At 34.2% G+C, this 25,460-nt stretch overlaps 1 protein-coding gene across 1 annotated transcript; it reads left to right on the top strand.

Moving 5' to 3' along the window:
- Positions 1–1,957: 1,957 nt before the first annotated feature.
- Positions 1,958–23,937, top strand: LOAG_01102 (hypothetical protein; the record flags this gene model as incomplete). Its single annotated transcript, XM_003136642.2, has 39 exons — positions 1,958–2,222; positions 4,344–4,454; positions 4,632–4,748; positions 6,154–6,285; positions 6,605–6,666; positions 6,962–7,151; positions 7,244–7,360; positions 7,533–7,658; positions 7,894–8,001; positions 8,363–8,497; positions 8,798–8,995; positions 9,131–9,586; positions 10,083–10,330; positions 10,363–13,515; positions 13,713–13,956; positions 14,051–14,281; positions 14,375–14,659; positions 14,977–15,119; positions 15,206–15,335; positions 15,723–15,848; positions 16,054–16,176; positions 16,364–16,519; positions 16,793–16,930; positions 17,409–17,522; positions 17,702–17,874; positions 18,056–18,573; positions 18,842–18,974; positions 19,145–19,226; positions 19,389–19,486; positions 19,680–19,800; positions 19,952–20,104; positions 20,447–20,569; positions 20,754–20,903; positions 21,136–21,326; positions 21,576–21,680; positions 22,222–22,387; positions 22,734–22,963; positions 23,048–23,252; positions 23,500–23,937. 39 exons carry the CDS (start codon positions 1,958–1,960, stop codon positions 23,706–23,708), a joined length of 9,765 nt encoding a protein of 3,254 aa, XP_003136690.1. The 3' UTR covers positions 23,709–23,937.
- Positions 23,938–25,460: the final 1,523 nt, after the last annotated feature.

Raw genomic sequence — 25,460 nt, 5'->3', positions numbered from 1 at the left:
GAAAAGCGCAAAATTTTGTTGCGCCAAATTTTTGTCGAATTCGTCAAATTTTTCTTATTGCGAATAAAGCAGTGAGTATAAGACATCCTTCCGCAACCTTCTCCATTCCAAAAGATAACCATTATAAACCGAGCAAAATAAATTTTTAATTTCGTCTTCAACAATTTGTAAAATGTGCAACTGTATCCAAACAAACAAATACAAATGAAATAAAGTGACGTAATTGCTATCAGTGATAATAGTCGTAAATGGAATGATTGTCATGAATTATACCTAATTTTAAATAGATATTTTGTATTTCATACTAAAATATGAAACTTCATAGTTTTTATTGTTTATACTTATGAATTATTTCCTCATTTTAATTCGCTGAAACACTTTGATAGAATACCAGGTATAGAGTGAAATTGGCTGAAAGAGTTGTTTCGATATCCACTGATAAAATGGAGGGAACAATTTATTGGTGGTGAAAGTAATCTTCACAGATAGATTTATGTTTACGCTAAATTACTACCACTTTATTGATTTTATTTGTTGAAACGTTAATAATTTCCAATTAAAAGCTAAGATTGTGATCACATATGCATGTCTTGCACGTCCTTGTTTTTCATTGATCTCAAAAGGTTGCAAAATACTGGGAAATTTTTTCCATCAACAAAATAGAAATTTTCGTTTGCGTTGATATCATCATATAAAAGGGAGTTGACACCGCTCCTCGTTAATTCCATCACCAATTTTTGTCGTTAACATCAAGTTCTCCTGTTCTTCCTTTTCCATCTCTACGAATAAACCTCTCCTCTTTAGCACTACTTGGAACCAACAAGACAAAACAGAAGGATGTGATCCCTTTCATCCATTCTCACTTCCCATCGAGATTTCCATCTACTTAACTTTTTTTTTTTTTTTTTGTTAGGCTTTAAATAACGCGGAATCCAGCAACTTCACCCAACTCTGCTATTGTTAATTTTCAAAATAAGCACCGTTTTTTCGAGGTCAGCTCCGTTTATAAGGACTAAATTGCTCAAAATTAAAGTTAATTGCCTTTTTTGAATGCTTAACTAACCTGTTATACCATTTATTTTACTTTAAAACCATTTCTAATAATTGTTGTTTTTCATGGCTTTCTGTTAGATTTTACAATCTGATAAGGATCAAACTTTTGTTCAGAAAACCTTGATCCAATTAACAAAAGTTAAGGTGAGATAATATTCAAATAAATTCAAGGCGATTCAAAACTCGAACTTCATTTATTAATGATAATTATTGCTACATGTTATGATTAAAATTAACCTATTGGACTGGAAAGAAAAAGCTATTATTGTATGAATAGTTGGATATGATTACTAGTAGCCTTTTTGAATTCACGGCAGTAGAAATATGTATAGACTTATCCACTTTGAATTTTAGTTTATTTGGAAGGTAATCCTATCCTCATATCAAACTTTAGAAGTGCTTCTAAAAATCTCTCAAATCATTTTGTTTAATTCTGCATATAGGTCATTTGGAAACTATGGTGAACTCCCAAGATTAATGTTAACTTTCAAAGATATCTATATACTTTCAAACGAATTGTCATGAACACTTATTAGAATGTCGATTTGTGTTTTGTACCTTTTGGTAAATGATGTGACAGAGACGACTTACAAACAAATTTCTTCACTTTTACTTTTTGAAACTTTATTCTTCAATTGTAATCGATGAAACACATATGCTTAGATGCCCATGAATGCATACGTGATGGTTAATGAATAACATTTGACATATTGTCAGGTTGCTTTCTCTATAACTATATTTCATTTACACTTTTCTTTTGTTTTCAATAAAATATTAAATTACGCAAATTCGAAAGCACTCTGAAATGAGTTATGTATAGTTTTTTGAATGTCAAAGTTCATCGCCAGGATCGAGGGCAAGAAGTTTCGAGGATTGGTAGAGGGACAAACAATTTGGTGATAAAATGTTGCACCGATTATCGCTGCTATGGATGGCGTTGTTTGGCATATTGTTGCGTCCTAGCAATGCAATCACCAAAAGTTTTGTGAATTCGTCGATGCCTGACATGCGGCCAACATTTGTTGTCAACTTTGACACTGGTACTGTTATTTGTCAACACTCTCCGCATCCGGGTGATTTACATTTGCATCAAATCTCAATCATATGCGATGGCAAGCCAGACTGCTACAGTAATCCAGCAATACATGACGAGAGCTTTCCATATTGTGGTATTTTTTCGACTTTTTATAGAATTTTAAAATATTTGCAAAGATTTAATAAAAGGAGTAAAGAATCCTGAAACAACTGAATTTGGGAAGATTTATGAATTTTTGATTAAAGTGTCATCTCTAAAAAATGGTCACTTCAGTCGTCCTTCGCTGAATGTGTTACGTGCCATTCTTTTCATCGCATTCAATTACATCGAAGTGTCCAATAATTTTAAATTGTCCATTTTTTGAAGAGAATGAAGCCATCTTAATTTGTTTTTACTTAGATGAGAGAATGATTTAGAAAGAGACAAGAGATTTGAGAATGTTTGTAACGCCTTTGCAAGTCATATCCTAAATAATGGAAATTGCCAAGTAATCTCAAGTATGTTCTTAAATTGATTTGAAAAAAAAAAGTTCAGAATTTGTTTATGGTGTTCTACAAAGAAAGAAAGAAAGTATTCAATTAAGTTATCATTACAGAGCTAAAATCATTTCTCTCTCATGTCAAAAGCAACTTGTCAACGAAAAGAGGTAGTATCTAAAACGACTCAACTAATATTTCAAGCGCAATATTGATTTTAAAAGTTGTGCTACTCGTTAAAATTAAAAAAAATTTAATTTCGGAAGAATAAAGGAAAAACTGAAAGTGTTAATTTGTTTTAACGAGTTTCAGTTTTTTTTTTTCAGTTTCATTTTAAGTAATAGTGATTTGGACGATTGTCATTAGTTCATTTTGAAATTCGTAAAAGTTATTGCAAATTGTGGTCTTTTTAGAATCACTGAATCAATTAATTATTTCGTCTTTTAATCGATGAATGATTCGTCCATGCCTTTCGTAGAGAATAGAATCTTCTGCTCTTCTAACTGCTCACATCAATGTAGCGTGTATTATGATGTATCGATGCCAATGAACTTTCCCCATTTTGGTTTTGTTGTTGGATGGATCAGTTGGTAACAGTTACGAAAAACTGCCGTCAACCTTACCTTCATGTGGCGGTGTCATAAATGCGCTTTAAAATTTTCTGAAGAATCAGCGAGTCGGAATTCTTTTATCAAAATTGTGTCTCATTTTATCTATAAACGTTTGAGATAATTTTTTCATTCGCAGAAGAAAAAATTCGACAAAAACACCATATGCGTGTACAATAATTTCCATTTAGAATGAAAGAAGAACATTTGTAAAAGGACTATGAAAATTGAAATTACGAAATGTCCACTCGACATTAATCAATCAGTTCCATTATATTTACACATACAACAACTCTTTCTGTGGGTTAAAACTCGAAACGTTTTCTATTGATTCTTTTATTCAATGAGATTTAATAATTCATAAAGATCTGGAAACATTGATTTTAAATGTTTAAGATACTACAAATGGTAAGCTAAAATACTTAATCAAAAATTTAATCATTCAATTAATCAGTCACTAGTAGTTAAGAATTTAAGGGTCACAACTTTCACCAGTCAGTCGATCAATTAATGAACTTATTTTGACTTAATTAGATAATACAATTAATTCTATGATCAACTCTTTGAAATGCTTGACAAATAAAATAATCGATAAATAAAATATTTCATATCTGTTCAGCACCATTTTCATTTCCTAAGCGTGGTATAAATTTTAGTCTTCTTGACAATCATTGAAAGAGATTCGGAAAATTAAATCTCATAAATTTCTCTAAATCCACCCTAAATTTCCTGTTAATAAAACAAAAGTTTTAAGCTGATAGCAATCTGAAAGTAACTGATATAAGAAGTAAATGATGTTTTTAGTACATATCAAAACAGGATTGTGTTACATATCGCAACTGTCACAACTTTGTATGAAACACACCTACTGATGTCATGCATACTGCAATATGGTGGAGATTTTCTCATGTTAAATAACTGCATATGAATTATTTCCTTGAAAGTGACTCGGAATGCTGAATTTAAAGTATTTCATTTAATTCATCTGTTTGTGAAGTTAAATATCCATAGGAACTATATTTGGATCTAAGAATATGCAAATGAAATGATGTGTAACAATTTAGATTTGATAACAGTTGCTTTTCAGGAACTTAAAGTTCATAGGAGAAGCATCATTTATCATTGAACGTCCCATCCTAATTTTTGAATTTTATAAAGGATGTGCTGCAGGTAGCCAATGTAACTCGACATGCAATCAGCGTGGCGCATGCTTGTTCGATGGAACTCAGGGACAGTGCTATTGCAATGCTGGATATCATGGCCCTCATTGTGAGCTTAATGGTATGATCTTTGCAAGTCTTTGCAAGTATATAAAGAAATTTCCATCGTAAATGATAAAAAATTTCCTATTGGGAGTAAAAACTTTAGTAAGTAAAGGTTTCAAAATTGTGGAGGAGGTGAAAATATTTATTTTTTTAATTTAAATCTTAAGCGTTATTGTGCTTATTTTTTATTCAGATAACAATGAATGCAAAGATAAACCGTGTCATTGGTTGGCGCATTGCCGTAATACTTATGGCTCATATTCTTGTACCTGCTTTCCCGGGTTTCAAGGAAATGGACATGAATGCACCGGTAAGACAAGTTTTACCACTACTCTTTTTTAACCCTTACAAAATTTTGCTGATTAGCGATGGAGAGCGAGAGATAATTTTCAAAGCAGATCACCCCGATGTTCTCAGAATTTACCAATTTAATTTTATTTTAATTTCTGACTTTAAACCACTGTTTTAGTAATCCTAATTTCTATGATCAAAAGGTGAAGAGTTATATATACTACTATAATCATATCCTCTTCCATGACTAAATTAATTGTTCATAATGGAGAGATCGAAATCTTGAGTATTTCTAAGAATTTTGATAAACCACGCCATTTTTCATCTCAGTTCATTTTTTTCCTCTTATCTCGCCATGATTCTCTCTCTCAATTATTCAAATCTTCTAATTAAACTTCAATTTTATCGATACATTCCGTTTATTGTCTAGTTAGATAGATAGCTTTTTAAGAGTTCCACATGCTCTATTCCTTCGTCCCTATTTGCAGGTTAACTTATCTGAAAGTACGACTCAATTCTACAGTCAACGTCATATTAGAATTCCAATTATTTATTCTTCACTTCTCTTGCGTTATGATATTTTATTAGAATGACCAGTCATATAAGTGGTGGTCAAGACGTCCTGTTTTTTCTCAAAACTGACCTCATTCAATCAAATATTCAAGGAAATGTCTATTTTGGAACTTCTGGGAAAGTTCATTAGAATTTTTCTTCGGAGAAAAAGAGCGGTTTGCTGGAGGAATTGCATCATGAGTAGAGTGATAAGGATAATGATTCCCTTTAAAGATAGAAAGATGATGCTTATATGTGCGGAATTGATGAGCGGCGGTTCAAATTTAGTGGGACAAGGCCATCAAAGGTCATGGTGTTCGATCGTCTCGTTTGGTACCAATAACAAGATTTGCTTTTCTCATCGGGAGAAAATAGATTTTTCGCTGAAAGATTTTGTTTGAAAATTTTACACTAGCCTGTTGCTATCAATTTTGTGAGAAGCATTAAAAACTAAGTAGTGAGGATGAATTGGATCACATGAAGTAATTTAGGTTAAAGAACGAGTTTTCGCAATATTTTCTTTCTATACAGTAAGAGGTCATTGCCGCCGCTAACAACGATTCCCATAATTCCTTTGAAATATCGACAAGTATTTAAAATGAAAACATTGATAAAAGATAGGCGTAATATTAATAAAATAAAGACGTAATAAAAATATATCAAAAATTTATGCCAAATATTAATCATAGAAGAGTGAAATTATTCGTGTCTCACAAAAGGAGGACGAGAAATTTTTCAGTTATTTGCATAATAGACCGTTGAACTTGCACAAGTAGCTAAGACAGGAATAGTTCTAAAATAATGATTCATAGATCGTTATAAGTTAACAACTGTCAAATTGAAGACAATAGAAATATATTTTTAAATTTCAGATATTAATGAATGTAAGACGGGGGAAGCGAAATGTCCGGAACATTCAACATGCGTTAATCTACCGGGTACATACTTCTGCAACTGTACTGAAGGATTCCAACCATTGGGCATACCTCTTGAACGTTGTGCTGGTAGATTAATCTGATTATTAGAAAAAAAAAAAAAAAACTACTTCTAGAGAAACAGAAAAGTAACAAATACATTTGGATGGAAATTCAGATCTAAATTTTTTCCTAAAATCTGTTTCATCCTTACAAATATACTTCAACATAGATTCGCTTTGTACGAATTGAGAAGAGATCAACTTCGAGAAATCAGAAGCCAAGAAAAATTTAACCTCTTTTTCTTTTTATCACAAATTGGTGACTTGTTAAATGCGACGATAACTTTACATTGATTATTCATCATGAAAAGCATAAGATGGTTTCTAAGAAGCAAACATCTTTACAGATATCGATGAATGCGCCCAAGAAATGCATAACTGTCCAGAGAATTTTAAATGCCAAAATGAGGTGAAATTTTCACTTTTTTAGTATTGGAATTTATGTGTTTTTATTTCCGTAAAGTGCTGATCAGTCTTCACAATGTTAATCATTTGACAATTTCTATGGTTATGATGAATCCCCAGGCGGTTGGGGATGATCTCGTTATCAATAGGAAGGTCTTGAAAGTAGAAAGTGATATCATGGTTTGTGAGTAACTTTTTTGCTCGATTTTGAAGCAGTTTTTGCAATAATGATTATCATTGATAATACTATGATTATTTTCGATCTCTTTTCTGTGAAAATTTGTGGAATTTCTTTGTAGATTGGTAGATTCAAGTGTGTGGAAAAATGTGACAGTGGATATCGTTTGGTAAATGAGACGTGCGTTGACATCAATGAGTGCATCGAAAAGACTTTTGAATGTAACAATCGTGCTAGTTGCGTGAATATAGCCGGGGGTTACCAGTGCATATGTGAAGATGGTTTTACCGGTGACGGTCAAAATTGTACCCGTCAGTTTTTCAAATTTAATATTTGACAAATTTAATTTTGTTATCTTTGAATATTACACAATAAAGATGAAAAAAATTGGAATGAATTTTAGCGCTAAATGATTGTAGTCAACAAGAAGGTATTTGTGATCGGCATGCTTTTTGCATTGGTACTCTGCGAATGTGTGTATGCCAATCAGGATATATTGGTGATGGGTTGAATTGTTATGGTTGGTGTTTTCAAAAATCCAAAAATTTTATTCTGTTATAAAAAAGTACAAATTATCATCATAACTTAAATTTTTATTCTATCAGGTTTTATTTGAGTACTATCAACTATTGCTCCAAACCAAATGTTCCAAATCATGCGAAAGATGTTAGCATGTTGTCATATATTTATAGATGTAAATGAATGCGCAGCAAGAAATAATCCTTGTGAAGGTCAAATCGGTGAATTGCGCTGCGTGAATATCGATGGTGGCTATATCTGTTGTGAGCAAGATCTGGACGACATAAAATGCATTCGAGGTATATCTGTTTAAAATTAATTTAATTTTATAACACAGGAAGGGAAATTCTTAGGTGTTCAGGCGATATTTCTCTCAAGAAACTCTTAATAAAATAATGGAGAAAGGAAATAAATCTCTCCTTGCTATAACACTTCTGAGAGTTAAATTATCCGTTAGGAATGCAGCTTTGCCTTAGTGATAAATTTATTATTAAAAATAGCATTTTTTATTTGGCACTATTTTATAATTTTTAGAAAAGGGTGCATTCTGTTCTGGTGGATGTGGATTACATGCCATATGTTATAATGAAACATGCCAATGCATGGAAGGATTTAGTGGTGATCCGCAAGTTAAGTGTTCTGGTAAGTAGTTGTAGTTGAATTTCTAAGTTAAGTGTTCTGGTAAGTAGTTGCAGTTGAATTTCCAAAAAAAAAATCTTGAACAACTTTGTCAAATAAAATTTAAAGTTCGTTAGATTGTCGTCAGAGCATTACTTCAAAAAGGGTTGTTTTAGCAATTACCGGAAGAGATTGAAGTAGAATTACCAGACCAATTGATCACTTGATATTATGCATTGTCACCAATAGAATTCTCATTGTAATAGTAAGCCAAGAGTTTTGATATTGAGGACTTTTAATAACCAAACATTTTGCAATAATTTTGACCCTTTTTATTTTCCATCTTATTTTCCGGGAAATTATCTTCTTCGATCCTGTATTGCAGATATAAATGAATGTGAGGATGATAAGCGATGTCCGGGTGTTGGCGAATGGTGTGTGAATCTGTTCGGTGGATTCGTTTGTTGTAATATCGATTCGAAAAATCCTGAATGTCTTCATAGCAATTCCAAAGTTAATGGTAATAATTTCAATATGATATATGCCGTTACTGTTTTATATTTGTCACAACTATTATACGTTTACCGCAATTATTTACAATCCACTTACAATCGTAATAATAGTAGTAGTAGAAACCATGTTTGTGAAAGAGTAATGTAGATAGTGAATATATACTTTACAAAAAAAATATTCGTGCCCATTTTCACCTCATTTTCAGAATGAACACTACATTGAAATTAACGTAATAACATTAATTAGTAACAATCTGTCTCAGTCAGAAACATTAATTGTCCCAATCACATGCTACACTTAATTAAAGGCATTCGTCGAACTTTTTCCACCGGTAGTATACAACAGAAAACAGCAGGCGGCTTTGTAGTCATCGGCAGACAGGTCACATCGTCGGAACAGTTTGGTATTGCATGCTATTTTGGATGTCCCGCTGATTCGCACTGCGTTAACGATAGCTGCCGTTGTAATGATGGTTTCATTGGAAATACCTTTGAAGGTTGTGTTGGTAAGTTATTACTTTCTGACCGATACTTCCGCTTCTCCCTGCCGAAAAAAGTTACTTTTCGCAATAGTTTGGGGCAATTTGAGGAAACTGAAGAGGTTTGTTACTTTGAAAGAGTAATGTCATTCATTATTGCAGATGTTAATGAATGCGAGCTTGGCCTGTGCAACCAATCAGATTCATGGTGTGTTAATTTGCGTGGCTCATTCGCATGTTGCACTATTGATTCCACTTTATCGGACTGTATCGGCTTAGAAATCATTCATGAAAATAATCTCGCTACTGGTAATACTAGAGGAGAGCATCCTACATTGTCTTCTGCTATGGAGAAAATTCTAGGTGGCATGGGAGTTGATACTTCTGGGTCTGGTAGTGCTACCGATGCTGATGATACTGGCAGTCCAAATGAGTCTTGGAGTATTAGCTCTAGTAGAGGTGAATTAAGTGACAGTGGAAAAAGGAATAGTTGGGATATTGAAACGGTCGGAGAATGGAAAAATTTCATGGGTCATGCTGTAATTATTGGGCGTGGACGAATCGAAAGCAGAAAATGGAACGTGACAAGGGATAGAAATGGAACACTGATTGGCATCGGTATGATTCGCTTCAGTTTATAATAGATCAGGTCGATTTTTTTATATTTTAATTAACAATGACCAAATAAGTCATATTTTCGAGATTGTTTTGGAAAACTCTTCACATTTTTAATATTTGAATAAGCGCAGTTCTCTCTGTATGTTCATTGTATTTTCTCCTTTCCATTTTTAGCATCATGCATAATTAATGTCAAAAAATCCACCGCTTTCATTTTAGGTTACACTGCTTTTATTTCACGGTCACATATAAGATACGGTTGTTCAATAAGAATTTCAATTAGATTTAAATTCCAATTAGAAAGTGTATTATTGAGCAGCCAGGATTATTCTATTCAGACACTGCAATACTTCGTTCAAAATGCATTTAAAACTGGTTTCAAATTGAAATTCAACTTGTCCTGTTAAGATTTAATGAATAACCTCCTTTTTGATCCATCTTTAAGGATTTTCACCACTTTCTTTATGCTTGTTTGCAATCAGTTTTGCCATTCCAGAAGTGCATGGAAACCGGACAGAAGAAGAGAAGTATTTCGCATCTTCAATCAAAGAAGAAAGCGATGAGGCCGGTGAAGAGGGTAAAGAAACCGAAGGATCTGGTGAAGGCATTGAAACTAGCGATATTCTTGGAGTAGGAAGAACAATTCAGGATGGAACCCTAATTTCGCTGCATTCAGGAGCTAGAAGTAGTGAAAAGGTATCTGATGGAATCTTGGCAATCAGTACAGCTTCAGCGCTGCTAACGGTCAGCAATTCCGGTGAAGTGCACAAAATTAGAGAAGAAACAAAAAACCTGAAGTCATCATTTTCCGGTCTTCGAAAGCACCGATAAATCATACACTTATTGAATCAAGAACATCGATAGAAGGAAGTTCAAAAAGTCTGGCTCCCCTGTATTCAACTCTAAAGTCTCCAAAAAACTTAGCGACGAAAGCTCTTAGAACACTTTCAAGTGAGATGAATAGCAGTCAAGATAGTTCTGGAAAATTTACAACTTCTAAAGTCCCCGAAACTACCTACAATATGGATGCTGAACCTGAAGCAGGATCAATGAAAAGTGTAAAACTTGAAACAACTATGATTCTGGAGATTGGCAAGACAGAAACAACAATTATGGCAACTGAAAGTAATTTGACTAAATCAAAGGAATCAATAGACACAAAGACAAATGTCGAAACAAAAACAGCGAGAGCTACCGACAAAAAAGCTTCTTTGACAACACCATCGAACATGGAAGAGCAACTCAGAACCACTGCTTATATTACCAGTAAAGGTTTCGAAATGCAAATGCATTTGACTAATAAGGAAATTAACGACTCTTCAACCGTGCAAAATGAAGTTATAATTACTGAAGCAATAACTTCACCTTCCATTCCAGAAAGCAAATCACAGTGGAAGAAGGAAGAAGAACAGAAACTGCAACCAAAAAATATAGCAACAACAATTTCTGGAGCTGATGTAGTAATTAGTGTAAAACAGGAAACCATCACACCAACTATTATTAAGATCACTCCCAAAGAAACAATAACTGTTATTCCAGAATCTGATTCATCAGCCTCAACTACAATTGCACATTCAAAATCTGAAAGACCAGCCAAACATGGAACCTCCAGCCCACCTGAAGAGCGATCACATAAAACCACTTTAAAATTTGGTTTGGAAATAGCTAAAGCTGCGCTAACGACTGATCGACAAACTGAGATTGAAGTATTAAAAGTATCTGGCGAACATGTTTCAGAAAGTAATGAGACTGCTGAGGTGAATGCTATATTATATAATCCATATTCGAAAAGCACTAAATCAGTTCAACTTATAGAAAATACTACGAAATTCGAATCAAACTCATTATCAGTACCACAGAAAATTGGATCTAATAAATTGCAATTCATCCAAAAATCAGTTTCAACTGAGACGATGCAGACGAAAGCTGGAACGATTACTTTAGAAAAGTCTTCAGAAGAACCGACAGAGATTGTTGAAAGCACTGAAGTGCCTTCAATATCTGAGCAAGCATCTGAAAATTCTGAAACCGATAGTATGATATCACGCAATATTGAAATTGTAGCGAGTTCAGTAAGTAGTCTTTCATCTTTCAATCAGCTTTCTACAGCGGGACCTAATGCAGTATCAGTTCCATTCACTAAGCCAGTAAGTCAAGATAAGTCGCCGGTAATTGTTGCAATGCAATACACTGTTACATTAACAAATGTAACACCAACTGAGAGCGGAATCGATATTCTCGAGGAATCGTCTACACCTGGGCCTATTCGACTTGGCAATTCACTCACTAGCCAAGCAACAACTGCTAACCTATCAGTAAAACTGACATCTGAAGATGCTGTAGATGAGGTAATAGCGATGAGGAATGAAAAAATAGAACCTATTTCAGGCGACAGTGAAACTGTGGTCTTAACCACAAAAAATGGTAAAGTACCCACAACAAACGATGTGGAACTGGAGGGTTCAGGCGAGGAAATGATTGAATTGCAAACTGTCAGTAGCACCAACGGTTTCGTTTCAGACACTGCCATCGAAACAAATGATCATTTAAAAACAATAGCTATTGATCAGAAGATTCACGAAATTGGAGTAGAAATTGTACTGGTGAATGGATATCCTGAAACAACAGAATCTATAAGTGACGAGACGAGTATGCCAGTCCAGAGAAATTGGAATAATATAAGCACATCACCAAATATCAATTTAAATACATCGCTTACCTTCGTGACCACTCATAAATTAGAGAGTAAGAATATAAAGTCTGCTTCAAATTTTCTTGGGGGAAAATCGACTACAGCAGAATCCTCAACATTTGATTCTCATGGAACCGAGGAATCAACAGATTCTGGAAGTAGTCCGATAGATTTTGAGAAAACTGAGAGTGTAGTAGACATAAATACTATTCAAAACATGGAAGCTACACCTGAAACCACTGCTAGCGAAAAACAGGATTCGTTCGAAGAAAGAGGAGTTGTTACTAATGAAGAAATACGTCCAACTACAAGTATTTATAGATCTGAAAATGCATCGAGTTCTACATCTGGTATAACTGAAATCGCAATGATTTCGAAACCATCAGCATCTGAATCTACGAAAGAAAAAAGTTCAGAAATGTTCCTAACGACAAGTGAAACTTTGACACCAATTGGTATGGGAACTAGACTCAGAAATACGTTGGAACTCGTAGGTAGTGATAAAACTACTGTTCTTCACGTGGATGATGGAAAATTAGGAGCCGTTACTACTCCGCAATCCAAACAGTCGTCAGTAGCATTTTTAACCTTTACAACTAAAGAAATTCTTGTAAAAGCATCCAAAACCAGTGAAGAACCAACAAGTTCGACCGCAGAAAACACAACAAAAGTTAAAACTATCACTGAAGGAGCAGAAAAAGGTGTTATGACGACTGATGAGGGAATCAAGTACTTCGCATATTCAACTGCTAAGGATTTGAATATTAGCTCAAGATCTGCAACTGTAACAGAAGCTGATACATGGAAGCCCAATACTAAAAATATAACAGAACCAATGATTTCCACAATTTCAGAAGCTACATCAGGAGGAATACATTCCGACATAATCAGATATGGAAGTCCATTTTTCAGGATAGCTGAAATACCTGGTACAACTGATTTAACAGAAGCGGACTTATCACAAAGATCAACACTTTCTAAGAGTAATTTAGAAATTGTATCAACAATTGGTAGCACAAAAGTTTTTAAAACAGAGAGAGAAACTGCTGGATGGACGTTGAAACCGGAAGAAGTAGAAAAAAGTGATATTATTCTAAAAATGAAAACAACAGTTCCTAACCTCATTTCTGGAATCTCCGAATCAACTATTTATCCATCAGGGACTTCCATAGAAGTTGAACAAACATCAATGAAAGGCTCAGTTAGCGATGAAAATCTATTCAGAATAACTCAGCAAGTAAGATTTTGACTATTTTTTAATTGGTATGTATTCATTATTCTCTAATTTGAATTTAAATCTTGATAAAGGGGTTAAGTTTCGTTTTTTCTCAGTCTTCAGGCTAAATTCACATGCTGACGATTTCTTAATTTTATTAAATTTTTGAATTATTATATACAAACTGCGTCTCGAGAAATTTCGATTATTCATTTCAGGAAACTGTAAATCCTCTCTATGCTAATATTTCAAAATCTAACGAATATGTGACAGCTACCAAAGAAACGTATACTCTGCAAGAAATCACGGAAACAGCAATTACTCAGAATGATACCCCCGTCTTATCTTTGCGTTGTCGAAGTAACGATGAATGTGGAACAGATGCATACTGTGAACGACGATCTGGAGTTTGCCGTTGTTATCCGGGATTTGATGGACAACCGCCGATGACATCATGTGTCGGTACTGTCTTTCATTGCAATATGTGAAGCAAAGAGTTTGATTCCACAACTCTACAATATAAATTCTGGACTAATCTCTCGTAAGCTTCTTCCAGATATCGATGAATGTGAGCGGCATCTGGATGATTGTCATTTAACAGCTCGATGCTCGAATATAGTTGGTGGTTTTATGTGTTTCTGCGAAACTGGTTACCGGATGTCAAAAGAACATATTTGTGCAGACATTGACGAGTGCCAAGAACGTGCTGGACGTCCTTGTAGTCAGCATGCTACCTGCATCAATATGCCGGGATCTTATCGGTGCCAATGTAATCTTGACTATACAGGTATTTCTTATTTGATATGCATATCTTTGATGACTGTTAGCGCCTGACAAAATTCCTCTCAATATTTCATATTCGCAGTGCGATAAAATTTAGGTGATGGGTACACATGCATTCCGATAGACAAGAGACACTGTAGAGAAGAAGAACTGGCAAAGTCTAACTGTGGAAGGAATCAATTGTGCTTAGTGGATGATAAAGGTGAAATTGACTGTGACACTTGCAAGAAGGGTTTTGTGAAGGAAGGAACGGATTGCGTAGACATTAATGAATGCGCTCAAAATGGTGTGTGTCATGAAAATGCATTCTGCGAGAATATCGATGGTTCTTATTCGTGTCACTGTCAATCTGGCTACAAAGGAGATGGTAACAAATGTGACGGTAATTTTTTCTTTTATGCTGCACCTTGCAGTTAAACCATTTTATCCACTGGATGTTTATTAAATTATTAGTTACTTGTAAATAAAACTGGCCGTTACAACTATAGTACATACATGCAAAATAGGCTCTTATACTTTCACTTGTATAGTTAAACTGATTTGATTGTGGTGGTTACTTATATATGTTTGATTAAAATATCTTTCCGAGGCTTATAATATTTAGTTCATTTTCCCTGTAAACAGTAGTAGCGATGAATGTTTCAAAAAAAAAAAACGAAGTATTTTTTAAAACATAATCTCTCAATATAATACATTCAGATATTGATGAATGCCAGAATAATCCATGTCATCCTCAAGGCATTTGTATCAATTATCCTGGTTCCTTCAACTGCAAGTGTCCGGATGAATGGGTTGGCGATGGCAAAAACGAATGTATCAATCCGTCTGATACTGCTTGTCTGGTGTCGTACCTTGTTTTATTTTTTATCTAGCTTATATTTTCGAAATTTTATGTATTTGATATATGACGCGCAAAGAAAAATTTCAGGATAAGTTATCAGTTTGCAACCAAGTCAACCATACATCATGCTTATCAGTCAACCTGGGTAACATGACGAGGTCGATATGCGAATGCGTCGCTAATTATCGATATAATCATGACAAACGTATCTGCGAAGGTAATTTTGTATTTGACATTATCCTTGTCGCATTTCATAAAACAACGAAAGCTTTTGCAGTGAACTCTCCTCAACAGTGTTGAAATGTATTAATTAAAGAATTGTTCTGTTAAATTTTACAAGGACACTACTCGACAATACTGGAATTATTTCCAATAATAATGGTTGAAAACGGCTTCTTCTAGAATATTAATATAAAGTCTGTAATTAATTTTTCTACCTTAATATTATTTTAATCAACTTATGCTGAAAAGGGTTTGCTTTTCCTGTAGTAACAAATGTGCGACATTCTGTTTCATTATGCAGCATTGTCGTATGGATGATGCATTTTTAAACACTCTTATATGGCTTCTATCGCATGACACAAATCAAAAATACGATATTTAGATATTGATGAGTGTGTGGAGAACCGCCACAGCTGTGATCCCTCGAATTCGATTTGTGTTAACACAGTTGGTGGCTACATATGTGTATGCGCACCTGGCTATGAAGGTGTAGGAGGTGTCTGCGTCGGTGAGTTCATTATGTGATATCAACAGTTGCATCCATATCAATGCAGTACCAGTAAATTTCAAATTTTCCGCTTATATTTCCGAAGTGGCTTGGTGCAGTTTGCTGAATTCCTTAAAACTAAGACTTACATTCGCTACCTTTATGAAAAGTACTTCTGAGGATTATCTTTGACACTTGCCGTTAAATATCCAATCCCATATTATAGATGTTAATGAATGTGAACGCGGTATCGCTGGTTGCAATCTGCTTGCTCGATGCGAAAATCATTTGGGAAGTGTCGGATGCAAGTGCCCACCGGGATTCATTAGTAATGGTGTACATTGTATTGGTATGTACCGTATTATTTTTAGTTTAATTGTACGTGGAATTGAAGTTTGAATATTGATTGAAATTAAAAAGTTAAAGTTATGTGTTAAAAAGTTATCCATCTGGTTAGTTCGATTCGACATCTTTCTGAGACTTTTTTTTTTCTTCTTTCCTCTCATTTTTCACATCAACAAAATTTCCAATTCAAGCTGTCAAATCGTTTACAAAAACTAATTCTGACTGTAACGATGAATGGAAGAGGACTTGTCGTGACGTGAACAGAACATGTCATATCGATGATGAAGACGTACAACAATGTGGCTCGTGCATTATTGGTTATCAACCATTAAATGGAAGATGTCTTCGTGAGTTGCTGCTTCCCTTCCTTTGTATCGAACATGTTGTTATAAGATGGCTATAGTCCCGGGAATAGGCTAATTGGAAAGGGAAAATCCTTTTAGTTCTATGTCTTTGTCTTCTGCAAAAGTTAAGATATTTTAATTAGAAAATAAATACAGCGAATTCCACCAATAGTGCAACAATAAATAAGAAAGCAAAGTTGTAGTAATTTTGGATTACCTAGGTATTATTAAAATTTATATATTGAGATGATAGGAAGAAGTGCTGCTTGCTTTCAGCAGTACAAGAAGCAGGTAATTGCGCGAATCCACAGAAGAATGATTGTGATGCGAATGCGGAATGCATCGACGTACATCCAGGGCGTCATTTCTGCACCTGTAAAGTGGGATATATTGGTGATGGACGACACTGTGATGGTAGGCATCATTTTTGATCCATAGAATGTACCTGTGAAGTGATCCTAAGTCATCTTATCTAGGGATAGATCAAATAATGACACGATTCTTCATTAACTGTTCCTTCTGTTTTTTTCAGTCAGGTAACAAAGTACTTCGTTTTTCACAATTTAGTAGATATTTCTTGCTCTAATCCTGCTGTAGTGCAATCATAGCACTAACAGGATGATCGAATAGAAACAATCCAAGTGAATCAAGCCACATCCTTTTTCCATTATAACTATTAACGTTACTACGCTAATACAGAAGATCACTATTAGCGTACTTCCAGCTCCTTTTATTGTCAGATAGATATCGGTTATTCTGGATTGTATTTCCATGCAAAAAAAAAAAAAAGTCAAGAAATGGAACTGGGACAGAGACCTTTTGAACTCGGTGGATTTTGGCATTGACCAAAACTTCGAAATAGATTTCCAAATTAATTCAAATTAATTTACAGGTCCTAATTGTCATTTGAACGTATCCATGTGCCACAAAAATGCTCGATGTCAACTTGATGGGAACTGTAAATGCAATAGTGGATATCACGGAGATGGAGTTGACGTATGTCAATGTAAGTTAGATTTTTTCGTATTTACTTATATATCTATTCAAATAAAGCTATTTTTCATCTGTCGGCATTATTTTGGCGAACAGTTGTCGAACAACCAGTCATTATTTCAAGTTTAACTTCAATCAAAATTAGTTCAAATTTTTATCCTGATGATTTCTTCACGAAATTTTTGTTTGTAGTGGAAAGTGGGAAGGAACAGGCTGAAAGAATGTTTGAAAATAAAACGGACATCTCAACGGTCATAAAAGCTGATAAGGTGAATCAAGAGACCAAAGAAAAAAGTGTAACGTTAACCTATGATTCTGTTTCTGCTTCCGGATTCGGCACTTCATTCACAGTCATGCCCATCACAGTTTGTGTTGTTGTTCAATTTCCGAGGGAGCATGTATAAATTGAACGCTTTACGACATTTCCCAAAGTTTTATTTAACACTTTTAATTAGTGTCAGAGGTAGTGCTGATGAGGTACGATAGCTTCTAAAAGTAAAGCCTTAAGTTTATGATTTTTTTTTGCTTATACACAAACTGTTACAGGAAATAACTCAAACGGCAAAAGATGTGAGATCTCAGCAAAGCAGTGCTGTGGGAGCAATGACAAGAAAAGACACCAGTATAACTGAAGAAAATTCAGAAAAAGGAAGTATTATCGCTGTTACTACTTCTAGAACTTTACCGGGTTGGATAAGTGAAACTAGTCACGTAATGATATCTGAGGGGTCTGGCGAGGATGACGCTATCAATAGAGATTGGCAACTTAGTACGAAGACTGATAACAAATTATTTACTGCTACAGCTTTACCTTCGGAAATGGCATCGGTGCGTGACGGCGTGAAAGGAACTACAGGTGTTTTTGGCTTTGATGCCTGGGTTCATTCAGGCCCTATTTCTTTGCCTAAAGGCGCTATCATTCCGGAAAGGATTCAGAAAGCGGGTATACATAAGTGCACTGTTGCCAATCATTCAGCGTGTCATGAACTTGCAATTTGCGCAGAACAAAGCGGCGAGTGCGTTTGTAAGTTGGGATACCACGGTGATGGATACTCCATTTGCATGTTAGTTGATTTTTGATCATTTCCACTCTTCATAAGTCTGTTTTCTGTAAGAACTCATAGTTCGAAGCTAAATCAAGAGTATCTCAGACGATTAGAACGAAGTGAATAAAATTTGTAATAAAGGAAGGATTAATTTAGAATGAAGCATAATAAAGAGTAATCTGAGAGTAGATAAGAAGTAATGGAACGCTCGAAATAAGAATGATAAACGATTTTTGCTTTTTAAAAACAAGAATTTCAATTTAAATAAATAAGTTCTCATTTTCAGGAAAGATACTGAAGACTGTACTTACGACCCAACAGTTTGTGATTTACGCGCTGTGTGTGACGAATTGACGCATACCTGTAAATGCATTCAAGGTTATATCGGTGATGGCGTTATTTGCGCCCCGGATACCTTTGTATGTTTTATTCCTATCCTCTGTATGGATGTGTATATATCGAGATGAGTAAAATGACACGAAAAATATGGGATGGAATAAAATCTTTGTTTCATATGATTTGAAACAAAATTTCTGAAACATAAACTGTGATAAAAGGAAAATATCCTGTCATGAACCAAAAATTATAGGACTGTTTGCTGAGGCCAAACTTGTGCAGCAGTTTTGCTGAATGTATTGGTCGAAGATGTATATGCAGTGCTGGATATACTGGTAATGCATGTTGTCGTCCTTTAAGTCATATTTCTTCCTTCATTTGACTCATTTGCAACTCTTCGAATTCAGTATTTTGTTATTATAACTAATCAAATTTATTGATCTAAGAAGTTGTGAATACAACTAAGTAACATATATTAAAAAATAAATTTTTCATAGGTGACGGTACCGAATGCGTTAAAGTCGAACCATTGCAAGACTGTACACGATGTGATATCAAAGCAAAGTGCTACAATACAACTTGCATTTGTGATAAGGTATCATTCTTCTGGCCATTTTTGGATTCTTTGAAACTTCAACGATCACACAAAAGTTATTCGATTTTGTAATTTATGCCCAGTCATTTTGGAATTTGTTTAAAAAGTGATCATTTGTTACCAGAATCAATTCATTTCCGTATTGCGATGGTTTAATTATATGAAAAACTTTACATCCACGATAAATTTTAAGGGCTATTTTGGTAACGGCGCAATTTGCATCGCTGATCCAGAGGACTGTATTCATTATCCCGGCCTCTGCCATTCTAATGCTATATGTGATCAAGAAAAGAGGCGTTGTAAATGTACACGGGGTAAGTTACCGCTATATTTGATTTATTTGAATTGTAGTGTCTAATAGGTTCAAATCCAGATAAAAAACGTGAAGATAAAATTGAATGAACAGAAGAAGCTTGGATAAGATTATAAACTTGGAGGAACTTAGATTGAAATCTTTTCTCAAAGGTTACGTTGGAAATGGAATAGAATGTAATAAGAGAAATGATTCGTTGTGCTTGAACGATCGAAGCATTTGTGACCAGAATGCCGAATGCCTCTCAACTGGTATATGCCAATGCAAACAAGGATTTGAAGGAGACGGGTATTATTGCTGTACGGGTTAGTTTCATATTCTGCTTTGAGTTCACATCGGTAATTAATATTTTGGAAAAATTGCAGCTATTAAATTAAAAAAATGAAAATGTTAGGCAGTAATTACAGTATTCTCTGTAGAAAAAATATCAAAATATCCATCTTTGGGCATGACATTTCTTTTTGAGAACAAGTGGAGAAAAATTTTCATCGAAAAATAATTATAAAGAGATCTTGGATATCTCTGTAAATCTAAGCTCTTGTTTTAAGCACCAATTCTGCGATTTTTTTTGGCAATTTTTTGGATGTTTAAAATTTAGATGTGCAGTTTTTATTTCGAAAACTTATAATTTCTTTTTCGTAACCTAGAAAAAGTAACGCAAACAACCGGGAGCAACTGTAAGCAGCAGTGTGTTGCAAATGAAGAGTGCTACCGCGGGGAGTGTCGATGCGTCGAAGGATACAAAAGAGGACCAAATGCTACATGCATGGGTATCTTTTATAAGAGTATACTTTCAATATTTTAACCTTTTCCTTTTCGAGATTACTGAAAGCTTTTTTTTCATCAAAAAATAATTCCACAAAAGTCTCAGATGCCAATCCAGATTCAAGTTCTTGTTTTAAGCGACTGAACTTAATTCCTCAGACTAAAAAAATACTGAGAAATGAATTGAAGATATCGATGAATGCTCAATGGGTACACACGATTGCCATCCAATGGCGCTGTGTACCAATGTGCCTGGTTCCTTCATATGCATTTGTCCGATCGGTTATCGTGGAAATGGACGTAAATGTTCTCAGCATCATCTTCTCTACAATATGTCCGGTAGGTATCCATTCGTTAGTAGTATGACAATTTGGTTTAAAAAGTGTTCCGAGAAGTTCTGCCATTTCAACGACGCACACTCAAAGATTTGGGAATCAATCAGAATCAACTGAAAACGTTTATGAGACGCCGATGTAATGCAATATAACACGAAATAAGGAAAACTACCAACTTATTAATATACAATGAGCATTATTTTCACAGAAACTTAAAATTTCTTTTTTTTTTTCAGTAGATTGTGAACTGGACAGAATGACGTTATTTTTGATCAATGATCCCGACTTGTATGATAGTCGAATATTTGTTCGTGGCCAAAATGATAATCCATTTTGTTCTAAGAAACTTGACGCTTTGCTTACTAATGAAACCGAATACCATCTCATAATTCAGTATTCCCACTGCAATGTTAGAGTCGAAGGACCGGTCTGTTTTTCTTTTTCAGTAAAATTTTTTCTCATTTCAAAAAGATAGAAACCAGTGGATAATAATAACGAATTTTATAATAATAACGGTTTTATGATTAATATCAAATTCTACATTTAACAGAAGATGTGCCATTGTGTTGAAATGAACATCACAAAATTTACCACATTGAATTTAATAGACAGTATTTTCTGTGATGTCCAAAAACGTCATACTTCTCCAATGCACTTAAAATTAAAGTTTGTTCAGAACACCATAGCTGTGACAGTAGTAATTCAGCGACATCCGATGTTTATCACGGAACAAGCAGACGCTTATGACATTAGATGTACATATCCAGTTGGCGTTCGAAAGGTCGTTTTAAAATTAATTAACATATTCATAGGTTGTAAAATACATGTAGATTTTAGCACAAATGATAATTTGAATTTCATGATAGACTAGAATTGTAAGAAAGATAATGATGATGAAAGCAGTTACTTTTAACAGTAATACAGTATTTTTGGATCTTATATTGATTTTTGCCTCAAAAGATGTATTGGAATTCATTGATTTTTACCCCAAAAGATGATTGGAATTCATTTTCCAAGGATATCATATTTTTCACTATATTTAATTATACGTTAATGTTATTACTTTACAATTTAATACGTCCGTCGTGTGTAACAGTGAACGAACTATCATCTGGCTGACGATTTTAAGGGTCATTTTTGAAGTAGGATAGTTGAATAATCATCCCAACGCTTCTTTTTCGTCTTCTCGGAAATATGATAACAGCAATGCCAAAAATACAGCAGTAATAATTGTTCAGACTAGTTATTTTGTGTTTGTAAATCAGACTAAATACAGCCATAATGTAGTGTTTAATAATATTGTTGAAAAAAATGAATTATAGGTAGCAAGTCATGTGGGTATTTCGGAAATAACGACTACAAAGACTATTATTGAGACGGGAGTTGGACCAACCTGCTCATTAACTGTTACCAATGAACAAGATCAGCCGATTGATACTGCTACCGTTGGACAACCATTGAAACTTGCTCTAACTGTATATCCAAATGGTTTGATTTCATCTGATATCAATAATTGGTTCTGTTTTCTTTTAAATAATAGTAGCATAGCTGTGGACGCACAATATAAAACTCCAATTAAAAACTGTTGATTGCAGCGTACGAAATATAAGAACTTGTTTATTTTGAAATTTGTTTCATCAGTATCTATATAAACTAATCAGAATGATGAGTAGAGTATTTAGGCAGAGAAGTCAACAGAAATAGTTGAATTCATCCAGGGAGCTCTAAGCTAGAATAACTGAACTGGATAATGCGTTTGAGTAAGGCAATTTAATTAATTTTTAATTTATGCTGAGTAAGATTGAGTTTTAATTTTAAACACTTCTCTTTGTAGATACATATGCGGTTCTCCCGCGAAACTGTTTTGCAATAAATTTGGAGACTGGTGAGTTGTATTTGCTAACTGATCAGTGTGGATGTGCTATCGACACGGAACTTTTCCCAGAATGGACTTATCGGCAAGTATGGCTTACAACAGCCAGATTTCGGACGTTCAAATGGCCTGATAGTTCGATGATTCGTTTCCAGTGTGACTGTTCGGCATGTATCGAAAGCTGTCCAAAGGTTTTTGTTCTCAATCAATGATAAATTAATGATTTGTCTTCCGTTAACTCATGACACTTCCCTTTTGTCTGTAATGGAATATAGGTTAATTGTACGGAACGGCATGAGTCGATGAAACAACATCGTTTCCGGCACATACGTGAAATTCCAAGAAATTCCGTAGATGAAGAACTGGAGAAGCATCTAGTAAAGGGTGCAAAATGGATGGCATATTCTCGAACATTACACGTCAATGAGGAAGAGGAGCTGGTGCGAGCGCAACGTGACATGAAACGTTGGAAATACCAAGGTGAATTGTAAATGATTATTACATTCATTATTTGTATTTCGGCATTAAGTGAAGGGAAATCTTTTTTGCTATGGATATCGCCATCAAGTAAGGAAGTTTTCTTTTCAACTTTTTTGAGATGAAAGGAGGAGGGCTTTAAATTGAGTTGATGCTTCCTTTTTTGCATGTTAGGTGCGTCTCAACGTAAATTAATGGGAATTATTTTACATTCTTTTGAAGTTAAATTTTGTAAAATATTTTCTTTGAGATATGAAAAGTTTCGAAGAACCGATAGATGCCTTATCCGATGGTATTTGTATTCGGGCTCTTTGGATAATACTATCTCTGCTACCACTAGTGCTCTTGCTGGTGCTTATTGGTTTACTATCTGCAATGTGGCGAAAAACATCCTCCGCTAAGATCCGTTGGAGGAGAGCAGCTATTAATGATAGTGCATCTTCATATCTCGAATTTTAGCAAAAATGCATCCTTTATTTCCGTGTCAGTCCACAAGCAGTTGTTGTTATTTATTGTTGTTATTGTTATCATTGTTGTCATTGAATTACTCCAACATTCCGGAAAGTGTGGACTACTGAATTGCAAAGTTACGATCAAATAACCGTCAGTAATTGCAGAATACTACCAAATACGACGTTTACCTGTACCGTTTGCCGGATTTTGCTTTTATCTCAAAATTTTGAAGGAGTTCAAGTTGCTTTTTTGTGTTTGTTAATGCCTCACAATAATTTGAGGGTAATTTTCACACGTTAAGATTTTTCTAATGCCTTGCTGTTTATTATTTTACGCATCATGTTTTGGAAAATTTTTTGAGGAGTGGGATTTACTCTCAGATTGCTCCATACCTGATTAGAATGTCCAGAATTACTGACTGAAAATCGTCGGAAGAACCTAAAACTTAAATGCAGTTTCCAAATGCAAGTTTTTCACTTGCTTTTATTAAGAATAACTACTAACAATTACGAATATTTATTAGGAATTTATTAAAAATGTAGGAAAGAATATGGAGATCCTTCCTGTCATATTATCAAAAGACTCTTCTGTATCCTGCCTTTTTCAGCTTCTTGGCATTAAGAAATTTTTCATGAAATGTTTCATTTTTTTTTCTATCGTACACATTCCAAATACTCATACGCATTTCTTGTTAATACATTCCTTGTCCGTACATTTATTATCATTGATAATTCTTAGTGAATGATCATGTTTGTGTATGCGTGTGTGCATTGTATGTACGTGCTTATATGTTGTCTTATATATTTTGTGCGTGCATGCGTTCATTTTACGATTATATTGGATTTTGAGGAAAATGAATTAAAAAATTTTTCTGGAGAATGTTTCATTTTTTTTAAAAGTTAATTAGAATTTAAAAAAATGCGAAAGATAATTGTATATACGCGAAGGCTAATCCTTTGCATGCTGCTAAATTATGCAGCACAGATGCAAGCTTTAATTTTTTAATTTTAAAGCAATTAATTAGGGCCTTGCATGGGCTTTTAGATGACCAATAACATGTAAACAAAGCTTAAAAATGAACCACCGACTTCTTTAAATGCTATGCATCTTTTGAAAGTGAAGGGACATTTTAACTTTGGTTTAGATTTAGGAATTAACTACACTACATGGTCATTGTCGGAAACATGTCTTTGTTTTGTTTACCAACAAATACATTTGTAAATTTGCACTGTCTTCAAAATGGAATTGTTCGAATTTATCGCAAGATTGTTTATTAATTCTCTTTAACTAATAAACTCTATTCAAATCTGTGACGAAAAAACAAAAGAAAATTTTTCATTCAGAATTTCACAAATTTTGCAAGTGAGAGAAGAATGGAATGTTCTCAATTTTTACTTGAAAGATTTACACAGAATTTCCAAAAGGAAACGGTAGTACATTAATCTTTGGAGGAGCAATTGTTACTGTCTCCATTTTCCACATTTGACTTTTAAATTTTTCTGTGAAAGGCTTGATTTTAAGAAGAGCTCACTCAGGATATTTATAAAGCATCCTAATAACCATCAGAATTACAAAGTTGTAATACGAGAGAATAAACGTAAATAAATAAGAATCGATGGAAGATATACTCAGAGTGCATTTTTGCGCGACGGAATCAGTACAAACGCTTAAATGAAAATGCAGACCTAATGGAACAACGCCGCAGAACAATGAGAACAACGTCGAGGAAATGGTTTCCAATGCTAAATGGAACTATTA

Source organism: Loa loa (genome assembly GCF_000183805.2).
Source record: "Loa loa unplaced genomic scaffold supercont3.58, whole genome shotgun sequence".
Classification (NCBI taxonomy): domain Eukaryota; kingdom Metazoa; phylum Nematoda; class Chromadorea; order Rhabditida; family Onchocercidae; genus Loa; species Loa loa.
The sequence above is the reverse complement of the archived record's forward strand: the minus strand, read 5'-3'. Positions and strand labels throughout refer to the sequence as shown.